This window comes from Macrobrachium rosenbergii, chromosome 21 (assembly GCF_040412425.1).
Source record: "Macrobrachium rosenbergii isolate ZJJX-2024 chromosome 21, ASM4041242v1, whole genome shotgun sequence".
In the NCBI taxonomy this organism is placed as follows: Eukaryota; Metazoa; Arthropoda; class Malacostraca; order Decapoda; family Palaemonidae; genus Macrobrachium; species Macrobrachium rosenbergii.
Genome location: NC_089761.1, coordinates 57,646,773 through 57,664,151, shown reverse-complemented (window position 1 = coordinate 57,664,151; position 17,379 = coordinate 57,646,773). Strand labels below are relative to the sequence as shown.

At 35.8% G+C, this 17,379-nt stretch overlaps 1 protein-coding gene across 1 annotated transcript in view; it reads left to right on the top strand.

Moving 5' to 3' along the window:
• The first annotated feature begins 255 nt into the window (after positions 1 to 255).
• The window catches only part of LOC136849506 (adhesive plaque matrix protein-like), an 18,328-nt gene continuing 1,204 nt past the window's right edge, over positions 256 to 17,379 (top strand). Inside the window, exons 1-3 of the mRNA XM_067122851.1 lie at positions 256 to 451; positions 17,140 to 17,267; positions 17,378 to 17,379. The exon at positions 17,378 to 17,379 is cut by the window's right edge and continues 172 nt beyond it. Coding sequence (XP_066978952.1) covers positions 256 to 451; positions 17,140 to 17,267; positions 17,378 to 17,379 — 326 coding nt within the window. The remainder of the gene's footprint in view (positions 452 to 17,139; positions 17,268 to 17,377) is intronic.

Here is a 17,379-nt window from a genome sequence, read left to right as displayed (position 1 = left end):
ATATTTCCAGCGTTGTTTTGACTTGAGTATCGCCTTAAGTCTCTGCATATGTTCTTTCCTGATCTTGTCCTTCATCTCTTGGTGTTTTATATCCTCTCCTTCCATTATTCCCAGGTATTTGTATCCTGTCTCATCTATGTGATTGATGCTATTCCCGTCTGGTAGCTTTATCCCTTCAGTCCTTGTTACTTTGCCTTTTTGTATAGTTGACCAAGGCACATTTTTCTATTCCAAACTCCATCCTGATGTCCCCAGATGCAATCCTTACAGTCTGGATTAGGGTATCTACAGTATCTCCTTGATGCTCTTACCATACAGCTTGATGTCATCCATGAACCTCAGATGGTTAATCCTGTTGCCTCCTTTCTTGAGTTGGTACCCAGTATCCATCTTCTGCAGTACTGTACTTTTGTCATGGGAATCATGGCTACTACAAAGAGTAGTGGGGACAGTAAGTCGCCTTGAAAGTTCCCTCTCCTGATGTTAACCTCTGCTAGTTTTATCCCAGAGCTTGTAAGTAATGCATTCCAGTTGCACATTGTATTTTTAAGGAAGCTGATGGTGTTTTCCTCTGCCCCATATATTTTCAGGCATTCTATTAGACATGTGTGCGGTATCACGTCGAAGGCTTTCTTGTAGTCAATCCATGCCATGCTTAGGTTGGTTCTCCTTCTCCTACTATTCTTCATTACCATTTTGTCTATTAGGAGCTGGTCTTTTGTGGCCCTACACTTCCTTCTGCAGTCTTTCTCTTGGTGGGGGATGGTGTTTGTGTCTTCTAGGTAGCTGTATAGCCTTTCACTGATGATACCTGTTGGTAACTTCTACATTGCTGGTAGGCAGGTGATAGGCCTGTAATTACTTGCTATATTTCCCTTGTTCTTGTCTTTATGTACTAATGATGTTCTCCCTGTGCTCATCCATTTGGGAGCATGGTGGTTTGTGATACGATGCTGGAGTTGTTCTGCTATTTGTGGGCGTAGGGCCTTGAAGTTTTTGAGCCAGTATCCATGGACTTCATCGGGACCTGGGGCTTTCCAGTTGGACATTTTCTTTAGTTGATGTCTGACTGTGTCTGTCGTGATCTCGGTGAATCTTTGTTTTATTCTCCTCATTTCTTCTGCCTTGATTTCCTGGAGCCATGTTGCATGTTTCTTGTGTGATACCGGATTGCTCCATATGTTTTCCCAGAGTCTCTTACCTGGCTCGGTTTCAGGAATTTCCTGGTGGTTGTCTTCCCCTCTTAATTGGTTGTATAGTCTTTTCTGGTTGGTTCCGAAGAGTTTGTTCTGTTGGTATTCTTTATTCCTGTTCATGTACCGTTGGATCTTATGTGCTTTGGTTTTGAGCCTTTGTTCTATATCTTCTATTGTGTTGTTTAGTCCCTTCTCCTGTACTTTGTATTTCTCATTCAGTTCCTCTCTTGTTTTCTTGCTTCTTAGCCTCTTTTCTGCCATTTTTTCAGTTTACTCAAGTCAGATCTCATCGCCATGATTTGTTTTTCCAAGGCGGCTTTTCCAAGGCGGTTGCTGCTTTGGTTTCTGTTGGGTTGGTTGTGATGGTGGTGTTGGTGTTTGTATCCCCATGAGTTCTACTACGAGTCTTGCTCCTGCATATGCCAGATTATTTGTTTCTGTGATACTGGTGGTGTGGATTAGTCTCATTATGTCATTAACTTCACCTGTTTTTTCCCTTAGTTTCTTTATGTTGTAAGCTTTCATGGAAGGGATCTTTGTTCTTTCTGTATGGGAGCCGTGGCAGAGTGGTTAAGCAACACTGGGGCTGGTCAGTTGTTGGATGGGTGACCGCTCTCCTCGGCGCTGATTCCTTGGGAAAGGATCTTTACCATAATTTCCCAGTCTACTCAGCTGTAAATGAGTACCTATTCCCAATGGGGTAGGGTCCAGCTATGGGTTAAATAGCAAAACTCAGCAATGATGGAAAGAAATGAAGATTATTATTATTATTATTATTATTATTATTATTATTATTATTATTATTATTAATTACAAAATCCACATTTATTATAATGCTGGTTTGAGAAGAGAGGAGGCTAAACAACCGTGGAGGCAGTCACCTGAGGAGATCGCGACGGTTGGCTTGTTTGGAGATCGAGAACGAGGGAATTACCTAATGATCATCATTTTTTGTAAAGAATGCGTCTTGTTTACCCTTGTTTTTAAAGTTTGTTTTTAAGTTCTCATAACCAAGACTGTCATTTCTAGCTGAAGAAGGGAGCTGAGCAGGCTCTCGAAAGCTCCTGGAATTTATTTTATCATTTGTAAATACATTACTTTACATAAATGTGGATTTTGTATTTTATAAACATATTCACGGGATTGTGAAGAAGATTTGCATTATTATTATTATTATTATTATTATTATTATTATTATTATTATTATTATTATTATTATTATTACAGCTTTTGTTAAACAAAATAGCAGTTTCAACAGCATTTATTTTATATAGTAAACGCTCAATTTGTCTTATCAATTGCTTTTCTTGCGCTGAAATGGTTGCAAGCAATTGACCGATATTCATATCCGGTGGTTTAGTGATGTGTAGGAGACAGTTTACTACGGCATATAAAATAAATGCTGTTGAAATTGCTATTTTGTTTAACAAAACCTGTATTAAAGAAGGTCTTTTCCTAATTATTATTTTTTATTATTTGGCAGCAGACCCTCTTTTAAACAGGTTTTATTGAATATTATTGCTGCTTCAGCTGCATTTATTTTGTAGAAGAACGTCAGCCCGACCGAAGACAGTAAGAAAATAAATCTTGTAATTTATTACAAGAACCGCCGCACCCTTGATCACGTGATGAAGAATAACCCCTCTCCGCCAGCAAGAGAACCCCTAAAGCAGAAGAACGTGGTCTACCAATTTGTATGTTCTGTCCGAGGATGCCCCGGCGTTTATATTGGAATGACCACGATGCGTCTGTCAAAAAGGATCTCCTGCCACGCCCAGGAGGGTGCCATCATGAACCACGCCCGTGCTACCCACAATATTTCCATCTCCCGTGACAGTATTAAACAAAATATTAGTATAATCGGGAGAGCCGCCGACCCTCGACGTCTGCGCCTGCTGGAGGCGCTACTCATTGCCGACAAAAAACCTACAAAGAATACGACGCAGGAGGCATCGCTCCTATCCACGAATTCGAGAAAGGTAATGCCGAACTCCCACCAAGTCCAACAAATATCTGATAATGACAGCCCTGAGAATGGAAACGCCCATGATGAGCGAGGCGCCCTTCAAGACAATCCCCCGACTACGAGAGAAAGAGTAAATAATGACATCATTCATCCTCCGCCCAATAGCAGGCAAACTACCGATGATGTCAGTCGACATGACATCACGCAACGGCAGGCCAATGGGAACGCTGGAATGAGTGATATTCCCAGGTTGCGAAGATCTGTCAGGATCGAGCTTCGCCTCAGAAATTTGCTTGAAGTTCGCCGACTCCAACTAATCAAAATTCGCCGTCCACGACCCCCGGCTGAAGCCCTTGTATAAATTCGGAAGGACCTATGCACCCTGCCAATCCTCTACTAGCTCCCACTGGAGAATGACAGAAAAGTCTGTCGAAACGTCGCGGCAACTATGTCATAATATTCTAACTGTATAGAATATATAAAAAAGCAGAATCCAGATTTTGACTATTCCCCCATGAAATGACAAATATAGGCGAGCTGTTAGCACGCACCTCCAATGAAGAGAAGTCCGCAATAAGGAAAACAGAAAAAGTCTTCTATAAAATAAATGCAGCTGAAGCAGCAATAATATTTAATAAATCCTATTATTATTATTATTATCATTATTATTATTCAGTAGATGAAACCTGTTCATATGGAACAAGCGCACAGGAGCCACTGACTTGAAATTCAAGCTTCCAAAGAATATGGTGTTCATTATTAATAAATTAATAGTAAGACTGATAAGATTCTGTCCCATCTTAGATAAAATCCATGGAATGAGTCTTTCATTCCTTATTTCCAGGAATGAAAGACTCATTTCTAGAAATAAGTAATAAAATGAGAGAGAGCGCTGAAACCTTTCATTATAACCGTCTACCGTTCAAGTGTATAACTTGGTGAAGCTTGGTCAAAAACAAAAAAAAAGACAATATACAGTGATACTACCACCGTACCATCAGTAATAGATGTAAAAGAAGTAGTATTTTCACGTATGTATTGTCCATCAAAGAGAGAGAGAGAATTCCATGAAGTTTCAAAATTATTTCTCACATCATTTTTATTTTAAACAACTCGTCAACACGTTTTCCATATCGTATCTATAAATGAATTGCTGGCGGGTACTCACTTTTCTTTTCATGGCAAGGGGGAAGGAGAGGAGGGAGACACATAATATGGAGAGCTGAAATGCTACTCTGAAAGAATGTGGTTTATTTCGTTGGTTTGCGTGTTGCCTTGGCTTTCCTGTTATTTTTCTCAGATTCCTGAAGGTATTTGTTAATATACAACAACATAAACTCACATCTGTATATATATATATTATATAAACTACTAGTCACATCCATCAGATTTATGTAAATGTAACGGCCAACATGAAAAAAACTATTGATGTCTCGTTTCCTTAATGTAAGGGAATCGAGAGAGAGAGAGAGAGAGAGAGAGAGAGAGAGAGAGAGAGAGAGAGAGAGAGAGAGAGAGAGAGAGACGGTGGCACAAACAAGGCTATATTTCTTTCATTAATGACTGAAAATCTTATCCAATTCACAATCCTAAAAACACAATCATAAAAACATATTTAAGAACTACGTTCACATGAAGGGCACAACTAACTACATAAGACCGAAGAGGTGCCAATACCTTTTCATCAAACGAAAATGAAATCAGAGTTCGAAACCACTTCCCAAAACAGTGGCATCACTTAACCATCTTTGTTTGTATATAAAATTTGACCTCCCGAGAATCTAACGACACACTTCTAAAAGCAACCACTGGAGATGTGTGGTTGAATGCTGCGTTTGTGATAGGAATGGAATATAGAATTTAGGCCATAGGCCAAGCGCTGGGACCCATCAGGTCATTCGGCGCTAAAAGGGAAATTGAGAGCAGAATGGCTTGAAAGGTGTAACAGGAAGAAAACCTCGCAGTTGCACTATGAAACAAGTGTTAGGAGAGGGTAGATAGCAAAATGGAATAGAAAGAATATGAATGAAGGTACATAAAAGGAATGAAAGGGTTGCAGCTAAGTGCCGAAGGGACGCCATAAAGAACCTTAAGTAATGCCTACAATGCACTGAAGGTGCACTGACGGGACTATCCCCCCTCGGGGCTTATGATAAGACCCAATACTCAACAGACCCACATGGGAGGTGACATAAGGGACCTGTGTACAAGCAGCAGAACCCTCGCAGATCACCGCCTACAACAACATTGAAGACCCGGCCGACGAAGGGAAACCACCGACCACGAGAACAATGGAGACACGTCATCTCACCTGACCTTATCTGACGCACGTCATGTTATCGAGCTGAATTGTTAATTGAAAACGGGATCCGTCAGGAGCAAGCTGACGAAAATAAAAGGGAATAACAGTCATTACTTGGGTGAAAGTATGGCCATTATCGGTGACTTTGAAAACGGCGTACCATCAAGGTGAAATATCTAATAATAGTCCCCTCGGGGCAAGACGCTTTTCCTTTCCCTTTCCTTTGTTTTTCGTTATCGTTTTCTTTCCGTTTCTTGTTTTATTCCAACTCTCTCTCTCTCTCTCTCTCTCTCTCTCTCTTCCACCACCATTATTTTAACTTCTCCCATATCTGTTCTAAAATATGATATAAATTCCAAGTTTACCTTTATTTTTCTTTTTTGAGAGCAAATATTCTCTCTCTCTCTCTCTCTCTCTCTCTCTCTCTCTCTCTCTCTCTCTCCATTTGCATCAGTGACGTATGCTGTTGCCGCTGCATTATATATGAATCAATTACGCTTCGTTCTTTTTCACTCTCTTTGCTTTCTCACCAAAGTTGCAATTCAGAATATATGGGGAAAAATTAGACAGGCACCTCAGTGACCTCTGGCGTCCCATATGGGAGTCTTGCAAACCACAAATGACGTCGCTGATTCGCTGCAAGGAACTCCACTGACCCTGGGTTTGTCATCGAATGACTTAGCACTGATTTGGTGCGCTATTGTTCTGGCCATGGTTATGTACATTACAGCGGAAAATCTATACAATTCATAAAAATTTTCTGTCGTAATACCAATATGTAAGTATGAAAATTACAGCCCTACTACTGCCTAACGAGAGAGAGAGAGAGAGAGAGAGAGAGAGAGAGAGAGAGAGAGAGAGAGAGAGAGAGAGAGAGAGAGAGTGGGGGGCATTAGATTTAATTATTTCTGTGTTTCTTGGAGGCCAAACGTGAATAAAGTAATGTATATCTGATTTCTAATTTGACAAAAGCCGTCTTTAGTTCTAACTGCAATGCTGTATAAACCATAAATTACGTTAACGGTTTTGAATATCAACAAAATTAAATAAAAAATATTATTTTATGTGTATAATAGTAACGATAACTGCAACTTACGCAGCAAAAATCGTATGTAGGGAAAATCATGAAATTCCAAGAAATAAAACAGGGATGATTTCTAATGTAGACAGTGAAGTCTTCCTAAAAACTAAACTAGCAAATGACTTCCATCTACAAAAGACTTCAATTAACAATAACCTACAATAACCTTTCTTTCACTATTATCCGAAATCAAAAACTGACTTCATCACTACACACTTTTCAACTCCCACTTCATTTATCCAAAAACAAAGCAATTACGAAAACTCCGAGGATGCATTATTCTCGTCATCAACATTTTTCTTCCTTCACTTCTGGGAAATAAATAAAAAAAAAAGGGTTCCAAGCTGAAATGTGCAAATGTCAACATGCAATACTGCAGCACTATATCAAACCTCCCAGGTTCTCACAATTATGAAACTTTAAAACTTTAGCAAAAGGTCAGGTTCGAATTACATATGAACGAATAAAAACCTAATAAAATAACATATTATATCAACAGAAGTTCGGTTTAAAACTCGAGAAATAACAACAACAAGCTATTGTTGAAAGTCAAAAGCAAATTTTAAAAACCATACCAATGGCAGAATGAAAAAGGAATAATTCCTGTAATATATAATGATGGTAAAGATAACCAGATAAAGAAATAAAAGCGCGATTTATTATTACCACCAAAATTACTGCTATTGAATTGCGTTAACTCTACATGGCAATATCCATTAAACAGACAGCAACTGAAATAGTGACCATAATCGTTGGAATTTTATTTGGTTATTTATCAGAAAAGAGGCCCCCGTCTACGCATATACATGTACACTAAAAAAAGAACACGTACTATATATATATATATATATATATATATATATATATATATATATATATATATATATATATATATATATATATATATATATATATATATAAATAACACATGTACAACGAATACACATACAACGAATACATACATACATACATATATATGTATATACATATATGTATGTATGTAAGTATGTATTCGTTGTACATGTGTTATTTCTTAATGTACAGTGTATATATACATACATACATATATATTTGTACATACATACAGTACATATATATATATATATATATATATATATATATATATATATATATATATATATATAAAGGCTGAAGCTATTGCGACAGAAATGTCTGCACAGTATCTTTGCATATGTAGAAGGGGTAAAAAGCTTCAAGCAGGTGAAAGGACTGTTTTCGGATGGTCTAGTCATATGTGAAGAATGAGGATGACAGGTCAGGTAAGAGCGTAAATTTCTGTAAAGTTAAGAGAGAGTTGGCCAAGAAGACTTAGAAGGTATGTATAGATGGTATGAAAGAATGACTGGAAAGGAATGGCCTCAAAGCACACAAAGCAATCGAGTCCGTGAAAGTTAAGACATGAAAAGAACTGTTTCTGCAAGAGGCAAAGATTCGAAGAGCTGCTGATGAACCTCTTGCGTCACTGAATGATTTGCCGCCGAAACTTTCTGCTGATGTTGTTCACCCACAATTCGACAGTTCATTTAGGAATGAGGTTGAGACCGTTCTATTATTTTCCTGTGCCCTCCCATAGTGGGTGAAGCAGTTTAATTCTGAATAACTCTCTCTCTCTCTCTCTCTCTCTCTCTCTCTCACACACACACACACACACACACACACACACACACACACACACACACATATGTATATATATATATATATATATATATATATATATATATATATATATATATATATATATATATATATATATATAGTTCTTCAGGAGTGGCTATACTTCCAATTCTTTTTTCAAATGACATTCTACAATGAGTGCTGCATCCCACTATAGTCGACTGACTAACAGGTACTCATTTGCAACTTAGGTAAACACATGCACACTGGATTTTGCAGGGAAGGGATTCGAACGCTGAACCTCATGCTAGCGAGGCAAAGGTGCTACTGGACACGTTATATCATTATATATATATATATATATATATATATATATATATATATATATATATATATATATATATATATATATATGTTACTATGTTACTTACACGATCATGATGGGATGAGGCTGACATTAAGTATAATATGTGAATTCGCAGGAATATGCAACAAAGAGCAGATTCGAATCGTTACGTTAGTTGCAATTATCAAATAAAATTCCCTTTGAGAGTACGGTAAAGTGAATTGGATATTAAAGGGTTATTTGTGATTTAATATTTGAATGTTTAAAAACACATCGTGTATAACTGACATTTACGCACGCACAGACACATACACACAGCAATCAGTTATCGTGTGTGTGTGTGTGTGTGTGTGTGTGTTTGTACATGCGTGCGGGTGCTGAAATGTTCCAAAAGGTATTTTGCCTAAAATGTTCGAGGTAATTATGCAATAACACTGGCAATTAACATAAACCATTATTGGGGTTTACCGGGTAGAGTAATGGCTAACTATTTTCAACTTTTCCCTGATAGGTTACAGATTGCTTTAGTTATATTACAGTTCTTTACGATTCACGACATGTAAGACATGATTGGTGCCAGAAGTATTTCTTACAATTTGTTTGATCCCTCAATGAGTCTTGTTCGATATAATTATACTTGCATAAGAAAACACGTAAATGCAAACATGAAATTTCGCTTTTATTACCCAGCTGTTAAATAAACTGAAAGTTATCCGTTGCGTCAAGTCACCTAGACTACAGTGTTTGCGTCTTTGCTTGAGTTGAAAAAGAAAATATACCTAGCCTGCGTACTTTAAAAAAAATAAAATAAAAAAAACACAGATAATCCAACATCAATGGTATTCATGTAGGTGTTAGGTAAAAACAAATAAAATCCTGTACAAGGTAGCATACGGCTGAAATGCGCATGCGTAGTTACTTCTCTGACTCCTTGTTTCTAATGTAAATAAAACCTTCGGTCTCGACAGTCAGCTAGTCATTCACCTGTCAATCCTTCAATTTCCCCTGACAAGAGCGAATATCATGTGTTTATCCACATGGATTTTATTTATTTCAAATTTATGCATACGATATTTTCTTTACAGATGATTCATTTAATGTTTATTGTTGACATCTTCACGGTAGGCCTATCCTAGCCTAGCCTAAGGTAAGGGTTAGTGACGAGGCGGTCATCTGCCCGAGAGCTGTTCGACTATACCACACTGTATATTTTTTTTAACAAATTTATATACGTACAGAAGGGAATTTTTTTCTTTGAACTGAAATGACCTCGGCCTCGTCATCTACAAAACTCTAAAATGTTGTTGGATTAAAATAAAATTTATAATGAAAAATGCACTCAATGACCAAATACTAAATTTCCTCGTATGCTAAACGTTCTCATATATAGTACAGGCAAAATAATCATACCATTAAAGAAAGCATACACTCATTAAAAATGTATCATTATGAGCAAATATAATTTTTCGCTGCAATAGGTCTATATCTAATATTGAAATACTCATATAAATAATATTGAAATATCATTTTTCTTTTTGGTTTTACCCATAAGAGTCAATAACATGGAGTGATGATCGCTCTGCCAAGCATTGACAATACTGTATAAACGAAACACTAAGGCAGCACACTTGTTTTTTTCTCTCGTTTAAGTATCGTAAGAATATGTTAGTTACTACAGATAAATTAAGGAACGAATGCAGAGTAAGGGGTCAGGGATACTGTAGGCCTACTGGCATTTCACAGGGAATATGACCTAACTAGACTTACCTTAACGTAAAAATTAATCATTACTGTCAAAAATATTCCGAGAAGTTATTGTTCTAGGGTCTACTGTAGTTGAACTAAATAATAATTTTGCATCTTAATATGTACATATCAAATACTGGAAACCGATGACAAAAAAGGCTAGCAAAATAATTTTTGTCTATTCACATGTTTCGCCACGAAACTTCCGTGAGAAAGTAATTTTGAATTATTTAGAATAAAACTGTTTTTAAAAGAGGGAAAATACAATAAAAATACCTGCCGAATCAATAAGCATAGGTCTAGCGTTTGTTTGTCCAAGATTCGTTTCCCTGTTGTTGCCATTTTTTGCTTGGCACGTTGATTTGATAACTTTTGCCACAAAGAAATTATTTTCATATAACCAAATTTAAGGCGTACTTAAAATAAGGTTTAAATGAAATAGCATCTTACCACATGAGCAGTGGGTATAGGTCTAGCCTAGGCTAGCAACTTCATTTTCTTTCTATCACCAACATGAGACATCGTTTGAAGAAAATATCAACTAAACCAGGATTTATTTACTCATACGAAATTGCAACTACTTGGCATTCTGAATCGAATAATAGAAGTGGTGTCTACGGTTGTTTATTACGTCCTGAAATACTTTCAGGAAACATTTTTTCAAAGACGAGTCTTGTTGACAACCTGTAACCTAAACGTCCTACTCACAACTGAACATTTTTATAATGAGCAAGATAATTTTTGCGTTACAATATGAGTCATATATCTCATTAATGATGATCCGATTTAAAAATTTTAATCCCAACTGCACTTATCTGCCACAATAAAATGCTGAAAATATAAGACATGTTGAGAGAGTAAGCGTATCTATAGCCATGACATTTCTCTGCCTACCAATTTTATTATGGGTGGATAAATTTAAATCTTCTGTGCTTACCTGTGAAATTTATTCCATTTTCTCCTGAAGAATTCCTGTACCCATTTCTGCAATTACAAGCTGCACAACGTAATATTATGAAGATAATGAACAAAAAAGAAAAAATGCAAGACACACTAGCGCCTATTCCATTTCCGCGGTTCCCGGGTTGTTGAAGTTGGCCGCAATGCTCTGCAGCGCCGCCCTGGTGGAGGCTCACCAAACTACGCAGTACTAGTATACAGTACAGATCAAGGTCTATAGAATAAAACATTGCCAATTGTTACGGGCTGCTGCCATAGGGTAAGAGCCCGTGCCAGCACAAGGCCGGCTAAATCTAAACAAACGATAGTTCCAGTTATTAATGACCCTCAGTGGTTCTAAAAGATAGTTGAACACTAAACTTCAGCAATGTCCATATGCTGCCTTGAACGGTATGCCTATGATTGTTTAACCATAGTATACAAGGCAGCTGGGACCTACATATGCTCCCTTATATGGTAAGTTTTTCATCTCATACCTGTAACTCTATTTAGTTACCCAATTGTGATTCTAGAGCTTCAAGATCAAACTTGCTTGAATTTTGTTTGCAGAAGGATCCCTTCACCATAATATAATGCCAGAGTAACATTTTACTGACCACGAAAGATCCTAAATGTACTTCAAAAGACAGAACTCATAACAAAGAATATCTGAACGACATTTATCCGTTTGCACAAACAGAGATCAGACCCGTTCGACCTCCACTAAAGAAACTTGACGTTTCCACCCACAAAATGGTCTCAAGTTTCTCCCCCTCCACCCAGAATTGGACTATTTTTGTCCGATTTTCTACTCCATCAAGTGGGGTCTGGTCTAAAAATGAGAGACGTGACCAGCGATTCCGAACGAAAGGAGGAGGAGGAGGAGGATGACAAACAGCAATTCCTATGACACCATCAGCGTCTTCGGTGAACTCGTCAAAGATGATGATTATAATAGCTGCCGTACTTAGAAGGACAACATCATAAATGAAACAAAAAATAATAACAATCACTTAAAATAATAACTAGAAATTTAATTATCACTATAAATAGATGTTAAATGAAGGAAAGAAACAGAACTACTCACTCCTAGAAAAAGAGTTAACCGACATCGAAAAGACGAGCAATATATTGATAAGAATCTCAAACGACAACACTCAAACATGAAAACAGACTCTTCTCTTTCTACAAAACTATTAAGGAAGTTAATTAAAACGAGAGGATAGTGAGCGGTTTTCTCCTTGAACAAACCGATACATGTAATGGCTTCGTAAGTCATTCAACCAAGAGGTCTTGCAGTCCCTCAAGTAACTTTTCGATGACGTACTGATTAAAGAAGATATGCCAAAGGAGCTCAAGCCTAAACTCTCATATAAAACTCTGTAAACATTTCTTAAGGATATATAATAAACTTCGGAATTATCTATAAAAGGCCCTCTTGCAATCTCCCAATCAAAAATTCTTTTCCACACAGATAAGAAAATGTTATACATTTGTCAAGATTTGCAATTTGTATGATTTTCACTGGGTTGGTTCCTAAACACTGCAGATTTCCTATTTTCATGTTTGTATGTATATAATTATGTATATGTGTATATATAATAAATAAATGAATAAATAAATATATTATATACATGTATATATACATGTATATATATATATATATATATATATATATATATATATATATATATATATATATATATATATATATATATATATATATATATATATATAGAGAGAGAGAGAGAGAGAGAGAGAGAGAGAGAGAGAGAGAGAGAGAGAGAGAGAGAGAGAGAGAGAGAGAGAGAGAAAGGTGTAAGTTTCCTTTCATAGGCACAATGAAATATGTCTCCTAATGACTCTGTTGTCAACATTTCGAGGAATAAACTCTGCATTCTTAATTTGCATTAAAACAACACACAGACACACATATGTATGTATGTGTATATGTATATGTATATATATATATATATATACACACACACATATATATATATACACACACACACACACACATATATATATATATATATATATATATATATATATATATATATATATATATATATATATATATATACATATATATGGATACATCTGTTAAGAGAGTTTCTTACATTACTGAAGTCTCAAGCTTAAAGGAAGGAATAAACAACCGTCACGAAAATACAGAGTAAGGAAAACAGAGGGAAAATCTCTTAAGTTACACAAGAAAATGAAATTGCCAGAGAGAGAGAGAGACAGAGAGAGACAGAGAGAGAGAAAAGGTATAAGCCCTGTATTAGACTTGTTCTAGTCTTTTTCTCTTTCTGGTAGTTGACGTTTTCTCAGAGACTGTCTGGATATTGCCTCACAAAGTGAATGCGACCGAGGGATTCCACAGACTGATATTCAGTGATGCAGGGAAATGCAAGGTCTGTTCTTATTTTCGTTTCAGAATGGTTAGAGCATTTTTGTTGCGGATGCATCGCTTGTTCTATTCTTAAATCTCTCTCTCTCTCTCTCTCTCTCTCTCTCTCTCTCTCTCTCTCTCTCTCTATTTGTGGCTATAACATCTGTTAAAAAAAATACAAAGTAAAGCGAATATGCCCGTAAACGACATTTACTTGGAGACTGAGAACTTGATAAACATACAAATCTAAGCAGAATTTAAAAACTGACAAAATGGGAAAAGAGATTTCCCACCAGAGGACAAATGATTTTCCGATTACCGATTCGTCACAAACTTTGAGAAATAAGAATACCGAAAACGAAACGGTAAAAATCCTCTTCGTAATGCACTCAAGTTTAATTGTGCAGAAAAATTAATACATTCTTTCGTAAATTTTACTATGAATCATTGTGGAAAAAAAGACGTACATCACAATTTACCAACCATTACTCTGCAAGACCTACTACAACGAGATGGTCCTTGGAGTAAAGTGCTGGGGTGAAGATACAGAAAAGTTAATTAAACATCACAGTGGCAAAACATAAGCTCATCATTTATTTCTTATTAACATAAAAATGAAAAATATTCAGTAAAGGATACACTCAGTCCCCAAATCCTAATTAGTAAATGTATGAAATCAGCATGTTCAAAGCATATGGTCCTCACTTTTTTTTTTCTCTCCGTGTGTTTGGCTATGTAAATCATGTTGCGATTTCAAATATCTTAATGAGGCGTTTGTTAGGTGAACTTCTAACATAAGAATATAAATTAATAACACGAAAACCAAGCTTTATTTCCATAAGTACACAGACTCGAAACTTCATATTTCAAAGAAAAGTTATGCATGATGACACCATAACATAAACAGATTTAAAACCTTATTTTCTCTAAGTAAAGCTCATAACGAAATAATGACTTTTTCAGCCGTAATCAAGTTTAGTTTTAACATATTAATTTTGTCAGCTCATATAACGTAATTTTAATGACATTATATCATTCCACTATATATATTGTATATATATATATATATATATATATATATATATATATATATATATATATATATATATATATATATATAAAATCTTTAGTTACCTTCTGACGGTAACAGGTTACAGCAACACCACTGAAAATAATGACGATAACGATATTACTATAAATCAACGTAATAACAATATTAGTACGTTGCTCTTCACGATCATTAATATTGTCGATGTTTCTGCGGTTATATTCTGTTGCAACCTTACATTAGCCCACACAAAATATGTTCTTGCTATAAACGTAAAAATATCCACAGACAATTACTCATGAAAAACCCAAGTAAAATACACTGCCCCCACCCACCCACCCCCAACTTGACGTATAACTTCGATTTATCAGAAATTCCTTCTGATTTATTCAGGAATTCAGTTAATTTAAAACTAATATCCCGTCTTGAAATCTTTAATTACTGGGTACAAAGGTCCACTCCACCCCAAGTAGCTGGAAAATTATATCGCCAAATGAAGTTTATAAACAAATACCAAGATTTCGATGAGGAATTTGCCACAAAGATAATATAACCATAAAAGGTTATTTTAATCTACATGAACCCAAAACAATACAGTATTAAACTATTTTTAGTCATTACCAACAGCAGTGTCGTCACCCACAATGGGAACAAATTTTTATTATCATTTCCTTCACCAAATTCCTTTTCCCACTTATTATTTCATCACCTGCAGCTAAACGAAGCGATGAAGCAAGAAAGCTGAAAATTAGTTTGTAAAAAATTAAAATAAAACGTGTAAAATATATCAGAGATAAAATTCACCGAATATAAAAAATAAATTTTTCGTAAATGCTACCACTCTATTCTGGGTAATCAAATACCTCTTACAAAGTTTATCAAACCCAAATCTGAAAGGAAAATGATCACAAGCCAAAAAAGATAACAGCGACTAAAACACACAAATAAATTCGAGAAAAAAGTCAGGAGGTAGAGATTATCAGGATGAAAAATAATAAAAATATATAACGTAAGGCAAAATGTCCAAAAGTAACGATAACAGTAACACAACGTGTAGAAATGACGGGTAATATTTTAATAGCAGTATTCAGTACAACCGCAAATACTGTTCTGAAAACATTACCCGTAACTGCTCTCTAACCAAAATAAAACACACACGGAGAAATAATGGTTCTGTTTTCCTAAATTATACTGTATTTACTGGGAGAAAGCTACGTCATTCTTAAAAATATCAGATGATGCAATCTGACTCTCCCAGTAAATATATATATATATATATATATATATATATATATATATATATATATATATATATATATATATATAATATAATTTTATATACATACATACATATATATATATATATATATGTGTGTGTCTGTGTGTGTATGTGTGTTTGTGTATATATGTGTGTGTGTGTGTACATGTTCAGTTAGAAATCTGTAAATCTGACACGTTCCAAGCCCCGTTTAGGTCGAGAAATAGATACGTTGCTTTTATTGCCATGGTATCAAAATTGCATATCATTAACAGTTTAAAGTGAGGAAATACTGAAGGTACTTAAACTAAATTTAGAAAATTTGTATACTCGAGAGGGTGCACCTATCTGCTACAAAATCAGAGAAGCACAGGTACCAGAAAAGAAAAATCAAATCTGAGATCTAATTGAGCAAGAAAAACATATAATAAAAAAATCCTTAACACAGAATAATATAAAGATGAATAACCTAGGAGTCTGGTAGGCCATGAAAGTCGTTTGCGATAAAGACTAAACTTTAAACCGTTTCACATCCTATTCCAGCAACCAGTATTAACGGAAAGTGATTGAGCAATCCTATAGAATATGCATGACGTCAAACATAATGAAATGAGGTTCACACTAAGACCATAAAATGCATTGCATAAGAGACCCCATTACCTTTCCGAAAATGAGCGAAAGGTAATTCTGAACTGTAAGCAAATCCAGAAAAGGAAACGATACCAGAATGAAAATTCATTATGCTGAAAAATGAAGAGCGATCTTTATAAACATATGAGAGAGAGAGAGAGAGAGAGAGAGAGAGAGAGAGAGAGAGAGAGAGAGAGAGAGAGAGAGAGATTGGTGATAAAATTTACTCGATTTTAGCTCGGGTCACGAATCAATGTACCCTCACCTGCGTGTTTAAGCGAAACCCGACCTGCTTTTTTTCCGCCCATGCCAACAGGGCCCAATCAAGCCCAAGGTCATATACATTCCAACGTTTGCTTATAAAGGTGGCGTTCGCCAAAGTGAAGGCATCACTCTACCCATAACTTCCATTTCCTCTCCTTCGCTAAAGAAATAACATTGGGATGCTCTTCCAGGTGAGATTTGAAAATTCATTGAAGTAATGTTTTTCTCATATATTTAAATCAAAATAAGATATTTTTCCCCCCAGTTTTCAAAATTAAATGAGTACAAATACAGATATAAAATGAATATTTAAATATATTTATTGTTGAAAAGCCTCAGGAATAACAGTCGTCCATTACTTCATCCTAAAGGCCACAGCTTTCCTGTTGCTCGTTGGTTCCACAATCGCTGCTCCAACTGACCCTTACGGGCCACCAAGACATGAACCCTCCTATAGCGAGGTAGGTTTCGTGTTTTTTTTTTTTTTTAAGGAAAAACCCGATAAGAAAGGCGCTTCCTATTCTGACATTACTAGTTTGCTAGAGGGCCCAAATTACTATCAGTTTGCTAGAA